The following is a 15072-nucleotide window of genomic DNA, read 5'->3' as shown; positions in this document are numbered from 1 at the left end:
CTCACCAAAACTGTACCATCCCTTTGATAAATCACAGAATACCATCTGTAGGTGAAATTGTTATCATCACATTTTGATTAAAAGAAGCAAACAAGAATATTACTTGATGTACAACTGATTTTCATTTTGGGAGGGTTTATGAACTTGGCCTGCAGTTAAATTATTTTATCCTATCTGATAATCAACTTTAACAAGAGAGTTGCCTACACTGGTAAGATTAGATTTTTTTCGTGCTGGTCGATTTCAGTGAACTGCTCTTTATAATTTTGATAAGGAAGATGAAGTGCATGTACACTAAATTTACACATGCATACATACATGCAAACATACATAATTATCCTTGTTATACATACAATGTACATGCATAAATGCGCACATACACATAATGAAAATTAGTGGCCTGAACGTACTACCAGAAAAAAAATAGTAAAAAATTAGTGTCAAGGCCTGAAATGGCAAATCCATACATGATAAACATTCGGCTTTGCTTCCTTTCTACTGACTGCTCTCTCTCTCTCTTTCTCTCTCTCTCTCAAATCAAGATCCCAAGTCCTTGGAAGAGGCACAAGATGATGAGGACATGGTTGTCGAAGACGACATCGACATGGAAGAAGATGAGCCCACCAGCAGTAAGACCGATAATGTGTAGTTAGTGTTCCTCAGCAAAGCTGGGCATTGTTGCATGAGAATCAAGGTATGGATTGATAGAGAATTTGATACTCCTTATCAGAGAGACTCCAACCCCAAGCACCTCTTTGATAGGAGATTCCCCCTCCTGGACCTCTAGTAAACTGGAGACGAAGATGGGAGAGCATTGGCATGATATTATCTACACATGATGCAAATAATGAGTGCAAAGTGCGACGCTGGTTGTGGGGGGGGGGGGGGGGTTCCAGGGCCTGTTTAGGGACTTTTCGATTGCTTGGACGTGGACGCCCTTCTCATACAAGAGCGGCACCAAATTCACGTGGTCCACTCATTACGTCTGCGGTGTTATCACCCATTTTGATTTTCAGTGCATGCCGTTCATCACATACTGCTATGATGTCATGACCCGTCCCCTCGAGTGGGTGGGCAATTGCCGCGCCAAGCGATGACGTCATTCACGTCCTGAATCTAGGGAGACGTGAAATTCTTGGAAGACATGTTCACGATTTTGGTGTTGGACGTGCTGGAGAAGCGTGAGCATGTGCTGTTCCTTAAAATGACATCATTACCTCGGACGAAGGCCACGTTCAGGAGGTGAAATTGAAAAGTCCCTGTTAAGGGCCTTGCAAGCTCTCAGTATAAAGATACTCTCTGGTTCTATCTTATCCTTATTTGCATGAAATGACAAAACTTGAGTTGGGGAAAAAAAAGCTGCTGAAAACTGCTTATCCAATCAAGGTAAGACAGTGGAGTAGAATTTGAGTCCAAAGGGACCTGAGCTGTCGATCCCAGCAGAATCTTTGTCAAAGGCAGAGTGACAAATGGATCCAAAGTTTGGACCTGTTTTGACTCTAAACTTAATTTTGAAGGGAGAAAGCTAAATTTGAGCTTTGGAAAATACATCCTTGGCTGAAGACACACAGCCAAAGTGGGAGAAATTGAAACTCCAGCGGGAGATCGGAAGATTTTCAGAAAATGGCCTCGAAGCAGAAGAGTTGGAGTCTCTGTTGTCAGCAGACAAAATGTCCATATCCTAGCAAGGCAGAATTGTTGCTCTTTCCTATCTTATAGCCATGGCTCGGATTGTCATGGAATATACTGTATGCGCCATATATTTAGGGAGTCTAAATTTTTGCAAATCGGGAATTCGCGAGTGGTTAAATTCGCGATCTTGGAGTACTGTACTGAACAGAGAAATGTATATGTGTTTGTCACATTCATATCGGGATCAGAGTCATTATTTTCGTGTGTCTTTAATTTCGCGAAGAATAATAATAATGATTATTACCTATCGAGGTATTTTTGCGAGGCAATTGCAGTTGGTATTTTGCAGGGTCGTGGAGGTCAGCAGTCAATATTCGTTAGTATTTTGCTTCTTCTGGGTTTCGCCATTCACTTTACATGTAAACATTGCGATCGACCACGAAGAGAAAACATTCAAGGATGTCGCTGTGTATCGGTTACACGCGCCGCAGAAGAACGCCGATAAATCAACTCATACAAGGTCGACCACTTCCAGCAGCACTACGCATCAAACAATGACTAGTCCATTTGTGCTCAATAACTGCACAGTGACCATCAGTCATAACAACTCTCCAAATTAAAACAGAAGCAAAAATAAAGTGTAAAAGCGTTCAGATGTTTGAAGTTTGCCTGTTACAACTACATATGTATCTTTGAAGTTGGAGTTGAATGATATACATTGATGAACAATTTTTCAATTATTCGACATGTTGGTGATGATCTACAGGTACAAACTGTAGTCAAATGTGGCTTGATCTATATCATAGTGAATAGCCATATTCACATATTTTCCTAATTAACGTAGGGACAGTAATAATTATGATATTGACTGGCGTTGAGGGAGATACCAGATAAATATTACCCGCACTGAAAGAATATTGCCCGAGTCGAAGACGAGGGCAATATTCTTTCAGTTTGGGCAATATTTTCCAGTATCTCCCTCGAGGCCAGTCAATATTATATAACTATTCCATGTGTAGCGCACAGGCCCACCTTTGTGCTCATGGTGCTTCAAAAATGAAAAGATAGATATAAACATGCATATACATGTTCAAACATGTCAACAAAGAAGAAGATGGCACACAAAAAACAAACATATACCAAATAAAGAATGCAATATTGATCCGAACATTAATGACAGCAATTACAGTCCTCAGTGTGAGAGGAACAGATACTAACCACATAGCACCTGACTCCCGAAATGCGTGAAAATGAAAACCTCACGGAATATTTGGCATATTCAGTATAATTCCTCACCTCTTGAAGTTGGTTACCAAGCAACTTCTACTTTCCATCCTCTCATCGCTAGGTAAAATAAAGAGCACCCTCAAGCTGACCTGGCTGATCTTCATCCGAACCATCGACAGCATCATCGCCTTCCTGGATAATATCTCTGAGGAGTACCGCTATGTGGCCAAAGAACTTGCCAAGCTGACCTCAGAGGGCAAACGTCGAAGGGCACTAAGGGTAAGCAAAGTGTGAGCAAGTTCACAGTGGTCTCTCGAAATAGCAAAGTCCTTGGGGACTGGCAATTTTCTTTCATTATATCGAAATTTCATCATAACCAAATAGATAAGCAATAAGAATACGGAGAATGGATAATTTTGCAGCCTGAATTTTTACTTTGTTGTAACAGGAATGTCATTATAACCATGTTCTTTATAATGGGAGTGCACTGTACCGACATCCAAGGAGCGTAATTACATCAGTGGTGTCAGAAGATTTCATGTTTTCCAGAGGCAGAAGTTTGTTAGTATAGAGTACCAAAGTGTGATGTCATAGGCATCCATCACCATGGAAACATGTTCTTAAAGGACAAGTTCACCTTCATAAACATAAGGATTGAGAGAATGTAGCAATATTAGTAGAACACATCATTGAAAGTTTGAGGAAAATCGGACAATCCGTTCAAAAGTTATGAATTTTTGAAGTTTTTGTGCAGTAACCGCTGGATGAGAAGACTACTGCAGTGTGTGAATAACTTAGATGTCACATGTGTACAACAATGGAAGGAAAATATAAAGAGAATTTCACAAAATTTCATCTTTTGAAAAAAGTACACATTCCCCCGACTCGTTACCGACAAATGTTATGGGTAATATTATTCCCCCTGCCTTTAGAAAGTGCTCTTTTATTATGCGAAAAAAGTGAAAATATGTTGAATTTTCTTTACATTTTCTTTATACTGTTGTACGCATATGACTCACAAGCTGTAGTAGTCTCCTCATCCAGCGGTTCCAACACAAAAATTTTAAAAATTCATAACTTTTGCATCGATTGTCCAATTTTCCTCAAACTTTCACTGATGTGTTCTACTAATATTGTTGCATTCTCTCAATCCTTATGTTTATGAAGGTGAACTTGTCCTTTAACAACCTCACATGGCCCAGTCTATGAACAACACTATTGTTGCTGTCAAACTACTGTTACATCTATTTCCAACTTAAGCCATTACAAAAGACTGTGACAGCATCGCTTAGGTGCTCTATAGATAGGCAAAAGGTCATTAGTGTGGGTGAGTGTGGTATGGAATTTTAGAAGCAGAAGGATTTTATGATGGTGAAATGTTGGGTGGCTTTTCATAGGGAGACATACATGTAGGGATGGCATGTTGCAAGTGATGTATGACATTTTTACAAATAATGTATATTCGAAAATGCTTAACTGCTGTGATACTTGTGCAAGTGGTTGGTAGATGTGAGAGGACATAGGTGAGGCCACATGTTCATTTATATGTTTTTTTGCGTCTGGTGTTTTCCAATCATCAGAAGCAACGTCGAATGGCCGAGATGCAGGAAATGAAGTCAGGCTCTAGTGTGGAGATGCAGGACGAAACTCAAGAGGGCGCCACTGGAGAGAAGGAAGACGCACTGGCCATTTCCACAGAGACTGAGAAGGCTCAGACGAGAGATTCAAAGTAAGTCGTTAGGTTGGGGGCAGATAAATATTGAGGTAGAGTTTTATCTATATGCCAGTCGGATATGTCATATCATGGCATGGAAAGTCTGGAAGACCAGACTAAATGATGCTGTGTGTGACCCCGCCCCCTTATTCAGTGCAGCACATTAAACAGACTTGATTTGCATGCAAAAGCAGAAATATCTCTTGCCGTCTTTCTAGCTGCAAAAGACAATAGATGCATGAGTGTAGTTTGTTGCCATCAATTTATTGAGCGCATGTTGCCACATCAGTTCTCATGGTTGTGGTACCCCACAGTCATTGCAAATTCCAGTTGCTGTAGTTGTTATTGCATGTAGCAGGCTTGCTGTATGGGATCCAGTGGAGGTTGTAGATTTACCTTGCAACTGCAGCTTGCAACTTTTAACTTTAATTTTCCAGCAATGCACTGGATCTCTGGGGCACTCCTTATTGCTTTTGTGATGTTAAGACATGGATGCAGATTTGCTGGCATTACATTGTAGTTTGTAGATTTTGAAATAGTAGTGAGTACTTGCAGTAGTTTAGAGTGGTAGTGATACTGTAGTTGTGGTGTGTATGAAAATATGTTTGATCATTTATTTTGAATTGCTTTGTTTTATTTGCAATGCATTGTCTGTGTACTTCCTGTTCACTGGTGCTATCGTTTGTGGACTCTCACCAAGGAATCTTGATGAATATTTTGAGCTTGGGACATAGCTTTGTCTCATTCTCGGAAGAATATTGTATTGCCATTTTTTTGTTTAATCCAGAATGTATACATTTCTGTCAGAAAGAATGCTGCATTATGCACTGTATAAACATGAAGAGAATAATCTTAATATGTGATTAATATGTACATAAAGTGTATATCTATATATTACTGTCTTTCTTTATATTTAAGTTTATATATATCTTCAATCAACCTGTTCCCAGTACCTTATAACATTTTATTAACTGTTTCTAGATAGAGCTAAATATTGGCCGAATTGTCATTGAAATGGGATATTATCCTTTCTGCAGTTATTCCTTCAGTTATTACATATTGATATATCTAATATGGACTGGTCTTTATTTGCACCGTTTATAGCAAAGATGAAATTCATGCATCTACAGCACTGTGCACATGAATTTATATATCACTCCCAGGATTTATGTCATATATCTTTTAATATATAATATACTGTATAACATATATTTGAATATCTTTGGTGAATCTTATTTCTATGCACTACCATTTGTTTACTATTTGATTTTGCTATGTATTAAAAAAAATGCTTACTAGACAAATACATGACATTGTACATTCCTTCATCCATTCCAAACATAAAGACATTTTATCAAATATCTATTATGAAAAGAAATCTCTGAAAAAAAGTGCTGCTTGGATAAAATAAGGTGGTGTTGAGGAATAGTTGCACCTTTAAGTAGCCAACATAGCCAAAGCCTAATTGACTAGAACTCTTGTTCTATTTACTGTATATCAATGAGTAACTTTGTGGTTGACTTGAATTCCAAACTAGCTTTGATATGAACCCATAAGGTACATAATGCAGTCATACTTGCTATATTCCCCATCTGTCTGTAAAGACCACCTGTCTGGAAAGATCACTTGTCCATAAAGACCACAAAATGTGTCTTCTGTTCAAGCATTTTCATAGTGAGTGAAACTGTCTGTAAATACCCCCTTCGAATATAGACCATTTTTCTACCTCCCTCTGGTATTTTTTTACAGACAGGTTTCACTGGACATAACTAATGTTTCAGAGAGCAGTTCATGCAAAGCAAAATTTTGCCCACCAGCCTCTTTAATTGATTGAGTTTTGATAAATATGACTCTGAGTTTGAAATGAATGAATGTATGTACACAGTTGTTGTATGTTGTCCTGTGTAATCTATCCCCTCCTCTACGTTATTATGATGGTATTTAACTCTGAATTTCTCGAAAAAGTATCAGGAAAATTGATCAGACAAAATTTGTTGACCGGGGTGTAGTTTTATTTTGTTTTGTTTTGTTTTGTTTTGTTTTAGTAAGTGTCACTTTTGCTTTCAAAAGTTTTTTGTTGCTGCATGCCGTATTTCCATTGCCGCCACTTTTCCGTTGCACTTGTCGCGGGCTTATCCCGCACCTCCCCCGCTGCCACACCCATCTCTGCCACCAATAACCCCACCCGCTTCACATTGCATGCCCAGGGTTACCATAGTGGTGCCGCCAACAGAACACACTGTTCCTCAGAAGTCCTTCCCCAGGTGAGAGTTATGTAACTATGCTCTAGACAGAAAGAGAATGGGTTAAAAAGAAAGAGAAAATAAGTTAGATATGGTGGTTTGAATGAGTAGTTATTGGATGTGAAGGTATATGCAGAAGAGATATTTATCGAAGTTACACTGATTTTCGTGAGTGTTGTCCTTACACTCTGGAAGACAGCATGAACTCTTAGTGTTTACAAACAAAAAGTTCATATAATTCTGTTGAAACAAAACAAACCGAAGAAAACCCCAGCAGACTGAATATATAGAGAGAGGTAGACATTTCCGTAAGAGAAAAATGCATAATAACTTCAAAATTTCACACATTTTTTCTTAACATTGATATTGATCAGGAATCATGTATGCAAATCAGATGACATCATCTTACAAACTTCAGTTGACCTGTGCAAAAATCATTATAAATTTCCTATTTTGTATATAAAATAAAAAAGAAAAAGAAAAATGAATGTATAGATTTGTTGCCTGTAGTAAATATATTTACTTTTAATGGGAAGGGTTGTATTAGGTTTTGAATTATTAAGCTAAACTATTCATACATTGATTTGTTGTTGTTGTTGTTTTTGCATCAACTTGCAGAAGTGTGGATAAATGACATCAGCACTTATTCTACACCACTGATGTGGTTGTAAAACATGTGAAACTGTTTTCTTTTTTTTATAGTACTCATATATATCAATGTAAAAAAAAAAGAATGAACCTGTGTAACAGTTATCATCAGTTGCAGCTGTTGTCTCTAACTCTATTTGTTCATTGTGGGGACTGTAATCTTTAGTAATCCAGATATATGCGTATGTAGCATGTTAGTACAATTTACAATCATGAATATCCAATGACTTTCCTAGTCATATTCGATGATATATTTATGGTGTCTTGCTGGAAGCATTAATTTTGTGGCCCTATGTGTTTATCACTTGTTATATCATATACAAAAGTAATATAAATGTATAGAACTATTTAATTTAAAGATATAAATTTGAATAGTCATATGTGAGTAATACCTTGTCCATGATTTTATATTCAGTCAGATTTTCAATTATTTTGTTTATCCATGCATAGTGAAACCATTGGTGTGTTTTTTCTCTTGTCACCAGATAGAGAATTCTTTCTAAAAAATCATCATTTTAGCCTATTCTGCATTATTCATACCTTCTCCCTGGTTTTGTTCTTTCTTGAACTGCTACAGCTATTCTTATGCTTTGGACTATTATATGAAGCATTATGTTATGTGGCAAAACAATCATTATTTGCCCTTAGGCTGCCCATGCAAACTGTGTATTTCCGGTTAATATGGCTACCATGGAAGACTTAATCTGAATGTACCAAGGCTAACATGAAAATATGCAAGCTGACCCACATTAACCCACTTAATTAACAAAGTTGAATTGAGAGTGAGATTTGGACATTTTAGGCACCTGTTGCCTAGCCTAGAACCTGGGACACCAAGAGCAGAAAATGAAAATTGAAATCAAGTCAAGTCAAGTAAACTTAAACTTGCAAAGAGTGTAAGAATGCTATTCAACGTGGAAATATCATCAAGATGTCTAATAACCGTCTATAAAGTTGTGAAAGCTTGGTACAATGTGCTCAAGCTGCAATACATTTGAATTGATAGATGTCTTTCACCAAGTCCAAATTTGTTACACGCCCCGTCTATCCAGCAATGATGATGCTGCCTCGATGACGGAGACCAGCACCAGTGAGCACTTCCAGCGCACCATGCCCCGCCCCTTCCGCCTGGTCTACGCCGCCCTCTACGCCCTGATCGCCCAGTCCCAGCTGGTCTGTTACTTCATGATCATCCTAAACCAGCTGCTGTCAGCTAGTATTCTATCCCTCCCTCTACCCCTTATGGTCTTCCTATGGGCCATGTTGTCGGTGCCACGCCCCACCAAACGCTTCTGGATCACAGTCATCTCCTACACAATGGTGAGCTTCTTGTTAGGCCCATTCTCAGTAGGAAATATCACAATATTATAATTGCAATGTTGGGGTTTTCTATACACACTGCAATAACCAACTGAACAAGTTATGGCACTAGAGAAAAACACTGAGACTTGCTGTGCGAATGTGCCATTGGCAGTGTGACCATTACGTGACATGTGTAAGATACTGACCCATATGAGTTTTCATTAAAACCACGAGGAGTGTGCTTCTGTCTGAAACTGATCATGATGTTTTGAAACTGTGTGCTAGCATTCCATTCTTATTCAGCCTGAGGGAAATACATCTCTCACATATTTGCTTGCACAATAACAACAACAACAAGTCTGACTTCTAGGGTTAAGCGTGAAGCCCTTTTATCTAGTAGCTATTCACTGCTTTGGAGTTTGGTAGCTTCAAACAGCAACTCAAGAGGGAATGTATCACAGTATTCCATTGTTTGTTTAACTGTAAATGCCCTCAAAGTGATCAGAAGCTACCTCAGGCACCCTACAAGAATCAAATTCAAGATTAATTAATGTTTTGTTCTGAATTATGTTTTTGTTGTTTTGTTTTTTTTTCCCCTTGGTGAACTGTAAATTTTGTTTATATTTGCCATCGTCTTGGATCCAGCGTTGTTGACAGATACAGCTCTTTATTTGACTTTCTCCTCCTTTTAACTTCATCCGCCATCAACATACTGAGTGATTTTCTTCTCTTTTTTCCCTCCCATCCAGGCCGTCGTTCTCCTCAAGTACCTCTTCCAGTTTCCCTTCACTCACGAGGCTAGGAACGTAGCCACACAGGACAAAATCGACGAGGCGTACATGGTCATAGGTATTGAGAAGAAAGCCAACTATGCAGCCCTGGACCTCTGCATCTTGCTGACGGTTTTCTTCCATCGATCCATTCTTATCGTGAGTTATACGAGTCCTGCACCTTGTTTTAGAATTCTATGAAATACTCTAATTCTGTTTCACCTGTCTGTTTTGCAAGTTAATATGTTGATAGAATCACCAGCTTTTGTTGTGTCTTTGCCATGACTGTGGGACTTACTGCAATAGTCTTGATGTTATGCAACATACTATCCATAGTTAACCTTAAACTTTTGCCGTAAGACTGATGATTGTGTTAGCGCCACCATCATTTTTGATGTATTATACCAGTTTGTTTCAACACCAAGGGCCTAGATGATAAGAGGTCTTGATCCTTGGACCATCTCACTGGATGCACAGGACACAGACCACTGAACCATGACACCGCTACCCCAATATCATGACTCGTGTGTTATTATCCTGGTATTAGCACTCTGATATTCGCACCTTGGAAATGTTGTGCTAGAATTTTGACCCTGGTATTATGACCTTGGTATCATCATCTTGAAATTGTGACTTTGGTAATAGCACCCCGGTATTGTGACCGTGGTAATAGGACCCTGGTATTGTGGTCCTGGTATTGTGACCCTGGTAAAAGGACCCCGGTAATAGGACCCTGGTATTGTGACCCTTGTAATAGGATCCTGGTATTGTGACCCCTGTAATGTAACACTTGAGTCATGACTCTGATATTTTGACATGGTATTGACAATGAATGTTACTTACTCCACAGAGACATGGTCTATGGCAGGAGTCCAGGGTGGTACCCAACCTGGACGAGCAAGGCGGGGAAGTGGCCGCGGTCCAAACCAGTACGGACATCAGCGTTGAAGATGTTGATGGAGATGAAACGGACAAGGGCAAGAAGAAAAAGAAGAAGAAGAAGAAGAAGCGTAAGAAGAAGGACACAGCCACAGGTGAACGAAGCAAAATATGTCCATTTGAAAAAGTGACTGTTATTCTTTTACATTTGTATGTCACCTTTGGTGTCATTCATGTCAGTAAATGCTGTAGGAATTATTGGCAAACAAGATTTTGGTTGTACTTGTCGACCATATATTTAGCAAGTCTATTCTGTTGTGATCAGGACTTCGCAACGAGTTAACGAGTGGTTGAAGTCACGATCGTGGAGTGCAGTAATGGATGGAGAAATGTATGCATGTATGTCACATTCCCTGTTGGTATCACAGTTAGTACTTTGGCAAACATTTCACAAATAAAGCCTTGCAAAATATATGGAGTATGCCCAATTTGAGTAAGCATTTTTTTCTCATTGTTCCAAAGCACTTGCTCTACCCTAATTTTCATTTGCCCTGTGCAATCGGGCAAGTGCTTATGTAGCAACTTGCAGTGATTGGAATACCCTAAATTTGCTATTCTGCACAAATCCACCCAGGCTGTATGAAGTGCGTAAATGTCATTATATGTGAGATTGACGAAAATTGCAGAGTTATGAATGATTTTGTAATCAATGCTTTAAAGATCACTTTATATCTAGTATGATATCTGTCTGAAATCTTTGAAGCTTTCTGTGGCTGTTTCAGTAAATATGTTCTTGCCATTTTAAGAACAGTAAAAACATGCTTGCTGAAATGTTGCGAGTAGACCCTTTTCAGGGCCACGTACATACCTGAGAAAGAATATGCGGTGTACCATTAGCTTTCTACCACTCAACTACATGTACCATCTGTCTCTGAGTGTATTCTAAATGTATGCAAATGTGACATTCAGACTCCTTCCAACCTTTCATTTTTGTTTAATCTCTCAATCTAGGAGCAGCAGAGAGTGGGGAGAAGCCTGAAGAGTTGCCGACATCAGAAGATGACCTTTTGACCAGCCAGGAGAATGAGCTGCAAAGGTCAATCAGGTCCATTACAAGCCACCTCTCGGAGCTGGAGGACAAGGAACCACCGTGAGTCTTCTTATCACTCATAACCTACTCCTTGGAATTTTAGATACGACCCAGATTGCACAAATTTGAAGAAAAAATAACTAGAGAGATAGCATGGGAATTTCAATAGATTAAAGTCATCTTACATCAGCAGACCCCATGTTACATATGAAATGACAGTGTTTAAGATGTTATTTTTATCTTTATTTTTTTTGTATACATGCTGGATACTTGTTATGTACCGGTACTTCATAGAATATGCAGTGTAAGCAAGCTGAATATGTAACCATTCCTGTCACACAAGTGGTTCTGGATGACTAAGAATTCATCCAAAACACACATCATCACTCTCACAATCATTCTGTAATTAGTACTTTGTTGTAAATGCCAAAACAGGTGCTGAAATCTGATGGAATTCTGAACAATTGACATTTTTACATCACAGACTGAGGTAATTTTGACTTTTGTTTCCCCCATGGAATCATTATCAGTTCTTTTTATGCCAGCAGTTTTCAGCTACTAGTCTTATTTGCTCTTGCAAATGAGAGTACAGTCAAACCTGTCAATTGCAACCACTGTCTATAGTGGCCATCTCCTGCATGCGACCACTGAACACAATTCCCCCCAAGAGAAAAGCCATGTTAATGACCCTGTCTATAGTGGCCACCTGTCTACCATTGCCACTTTTTTCATCTCCCTTAGGCAGCTGCTGTAGGCAGATTTGACTGTATATAGATATAAATGTGTGTATATATGTGTAATTATATAAACACACTTACATACATGCATACATACACACTACAATATTCATGTATTTGTTCCCCCCCCCCCCCCCCCCCCCCCCCCCCCATTGACAGATGGTATCAGCCAGCCATCAACTTCTACCACAACATGCTGGATCCCATGTACAGTGCTGTGACAGACGTCTACGTTTTCATCTTTGGCGTCCAGTTCATCCTCTTCCTCATCATCCTTTTCTTCTCCTCATCCTTTGGGGTGGGTAGCTGATGGTATACTGCCTTTTTGCGTGGCCCTGTATATCGTCAGCTTAGAACCAGAAGGGCGCTAGCATGTTCCAAGATTTGAGTGCAAAAAGGAACTAAGCAATCAATTTCCATGAAATAAGAAGTTTCTTTGATCAACAGTGTGTAGATTTATACAAGCATTGTTCCAAACGTAGGGTAAACTAGTTTGTTAGTTTTAATTTTTGACATTTTACTGATAATGAGAATAGTTTAGAATTGACACCATAATGAAGAGTAGATTGAGCTCTACTACATGATACCTATAACTGTAATACCCCCCCCCCCCCAAAAAAAAAAAAAAAAGAAGAAAAGTGCTAAAGCTCCTCTGGTTCTCAGCCAACGATGTGTTTGTTGTGACTTCATGCACACGCAGACAGAATCTGTCAAAGGAAGGAACTTCTAGAATGTTGCTGAGCAAATATTGTTGCATCACTTGGAGTTTTGGCCACTGTTGTGTTCTCAAGATGCTGCTGTCTTAAAGGGCCTTGTCTGAATTTAGTCAGAACTTTACTGCAGCTTTCCTAACCAGCAAATTTGTTGTGCTGAAATCCATCACAAATATTACAAAACAAAGATATAAATAGTATTATTAGAAGGAAAGGTTAGTCAGGTATGTTTTTTTTTTTTTTGATATGTCGTTTTGAGTGAAGACATGAAAAGGTTTTCTCGATATTGCAAGAATAAACTACTAAGTGTTAATTAAATTTTACTATGAAGTCACTACTGAGGATGTAGAAAATCTTGAATGGATCCAATTACCAACTAAGAACTAGAGAGATGTTAATGCTATGCAAAGTCTCCAGAGTGAACACTCTTTCTTCCTTATTTGAAAAGGTCATTTTTTTTCTTAGTTATCAAAGTACACCGTAGGTAGAGGATTGTTAAGCTTTATTGACTACATGTATGTCTCTTTCACTCCAGGAGGAGCAAGGATCAAGTGATGTTGCCCAGCTCATCTCCTCCAACACCATCCCCATCAGTTTCCTCATCCTCCTTCTCGTCATGTTCGTGCTCATCATCATCGACCGCGCCATCTACCTCTGCAAGGACGTCAGGGCCAAGTTCGTCTACCTGGTGACGTTGGTCATCACTCTCCACATCTGGCTCTTTTTTGCACTGCCTTACTACAACAATAGGTGAGGGTGGAGACACCAGTATGTTGTGTGCTCAGTCAACACTCAACTGCAGTTGGTAGCTGTTCTTATTTGCCTTCACTCTTAGTATGACATTGCACTACAGTTCGACCTCGATTATCTGGCCTCCTTTTATCCGGAAATCTCTATTATCCGGACGCATTCACGCAGTGAAGGACTTTTTCTTTCATCCAAAAATTTAGAAAAAAACAGTGACTTTAACATCTTTTCATGGATCTATTTCACTAATTTCATAAGATGTGCATGATAGGTTTCTCAATATCTAATGAGGTAAAACATGTATGATTTTCACAGTAAGATATACTTTATTTTCATGAAGAAGGGACTACATTTTTGCACAGGCTAGCATAGATTACACCACCGTTGCGGGGTACGCTACCTGCCTAGCTGCCAGTGCACTGGGACGGCAGCTTGGACGGCAGCTATATACATTAACATTGTGTCTCCTATATCCGGCCAATTCGCTTATCTGGATGAGCGCCGGTCCCGACATGGCCGGAAAATCGAGGTCGAACTGTATTTGAGCATGTTGGTTTTGAAGAATAGAGTCAAATTAAGCAATTCAAAACAAAGATGTTTAATCCAACATGGGTTTAGGATAAGAAATGTGCTAGTGATTATTTAGCAAATGCACTATGAGACAAAAGACAGTAATTGCTTGATAGCCACTTAAAAGAGTGAATTGAAAGTACAGTTCTCAGTGCATTTTCAAATTCCTTCCACTTACGTAAACATGACACAAGTATATACAATCTGAAAATTTGGTGCTTTCCAAAGCTTTTTAATATTTGAATTGTCATCTTATATCATAACTGTTAATACAGTACAGTCTGAGTGATTGAACCCTCCATTAAGATACAAGTTTTTTGTCTTTTTGTACCAATTAGATTTAAAGGGCTTTTCTACATGGAAATCTTTTGTATATTGTATCAGTATTTTGCCATTTATCTACCAGTGTACAAATGCACTTATCTGTGTGTAAAATAGTAACTTTGGTTACTTCAGAGTTGTTTACTAGTATCTATAGTGGTTAAGCCTCTTACATGTCTATAAAATTTTCTCTGCAGACTGTTTGTCGATAACAACCCTGCCCAGGCCTGGTATTTCTTTCTCTGTATCTATTTTGGCCTGTCTGCGTACCAGATCACTTCTGGCTACCCAACGAGAATTCTGGGTAATTTCCTATGCCGTAGATACAACCTCGTCAGCCTTGTGCTTTTCTATGGGTAAGTCTTGTGTTACAGATTATTGGAGTTGGAGAAAGTATGAACACAGTTCGTTGTCTAATTGAATGCATCATCTAATCGTCTAACCAGATGCATGGTAACAATCAAATGTAAAATAGGAGG

General features: G+C 38.9%; 1 protein-coding gene across 1 annotated transcript in view; it reads left to right on the top strand.

Moving 5' to 3' along the window:
• LOC139735477 (piezo-type mechanosensitive ion channel component 2-like) overlaps window positions 1–15072 on the top strand; it is a 123167-nt gene that overhangs the window by 93506 nt on the left and 14589 nt on the right. Inside the window, exons 32-42 of the mRNA XM_071646233.1 lie at window positions 543–629; window positions 2981–3138; window positions 4440–4588; window positions 6781–6837; window positions 8517–8784; window positions 9516–9695; window positions 10387–10570; window positions 11427–11565; window positions 12402–12540; window positions 13491–13705; window positions 14791–14949. Of these exons, the coding sequence (XP_071502334.1) occupies window positions 543–629; window positions 2981–3138; window positions 4440–4588; window positions 6781–6837; window positions 8517–8784; window positions 9516–9695; window positions 10387–10570; window positions 11427–11565; window positions 12402–12540; window positions 13491–13705; window positions 14791–14949 (1735 nt within the window). The remainder of the gene's footprint in view (window positions 1–542; window positions 630–2980; window positions 3139–4439; window positions 4589–6780; window positions 6838–8516; window positions 8785–9515; window positions 9696–10386; window positions 10571–11426; window positions 11566–12401; window positions 12541–13490; window positions 13706–14790; window positions 14950–15072) is intronic.

Source organism: Diadema antillarum, unplaced genomic scaffold (genome assembly GCF_040938485.1).
Source record: "Diadema antillarum isolate AM-2024a unplaced genomic scaffold, OU_Dant_1.0 seq00000581_RagTag, whole genome shotgun sequence".
NCBI lineage: Eukaryota > Metazoa > Echinodermata > Echinoidea > Diadematoida > Diadematidae > Diadema > Diadema antillarum.
Note: the sequence above shows the minus strand (reverse complement) of the source record. Positions and strands in the feature narration are given on the sequence as shown.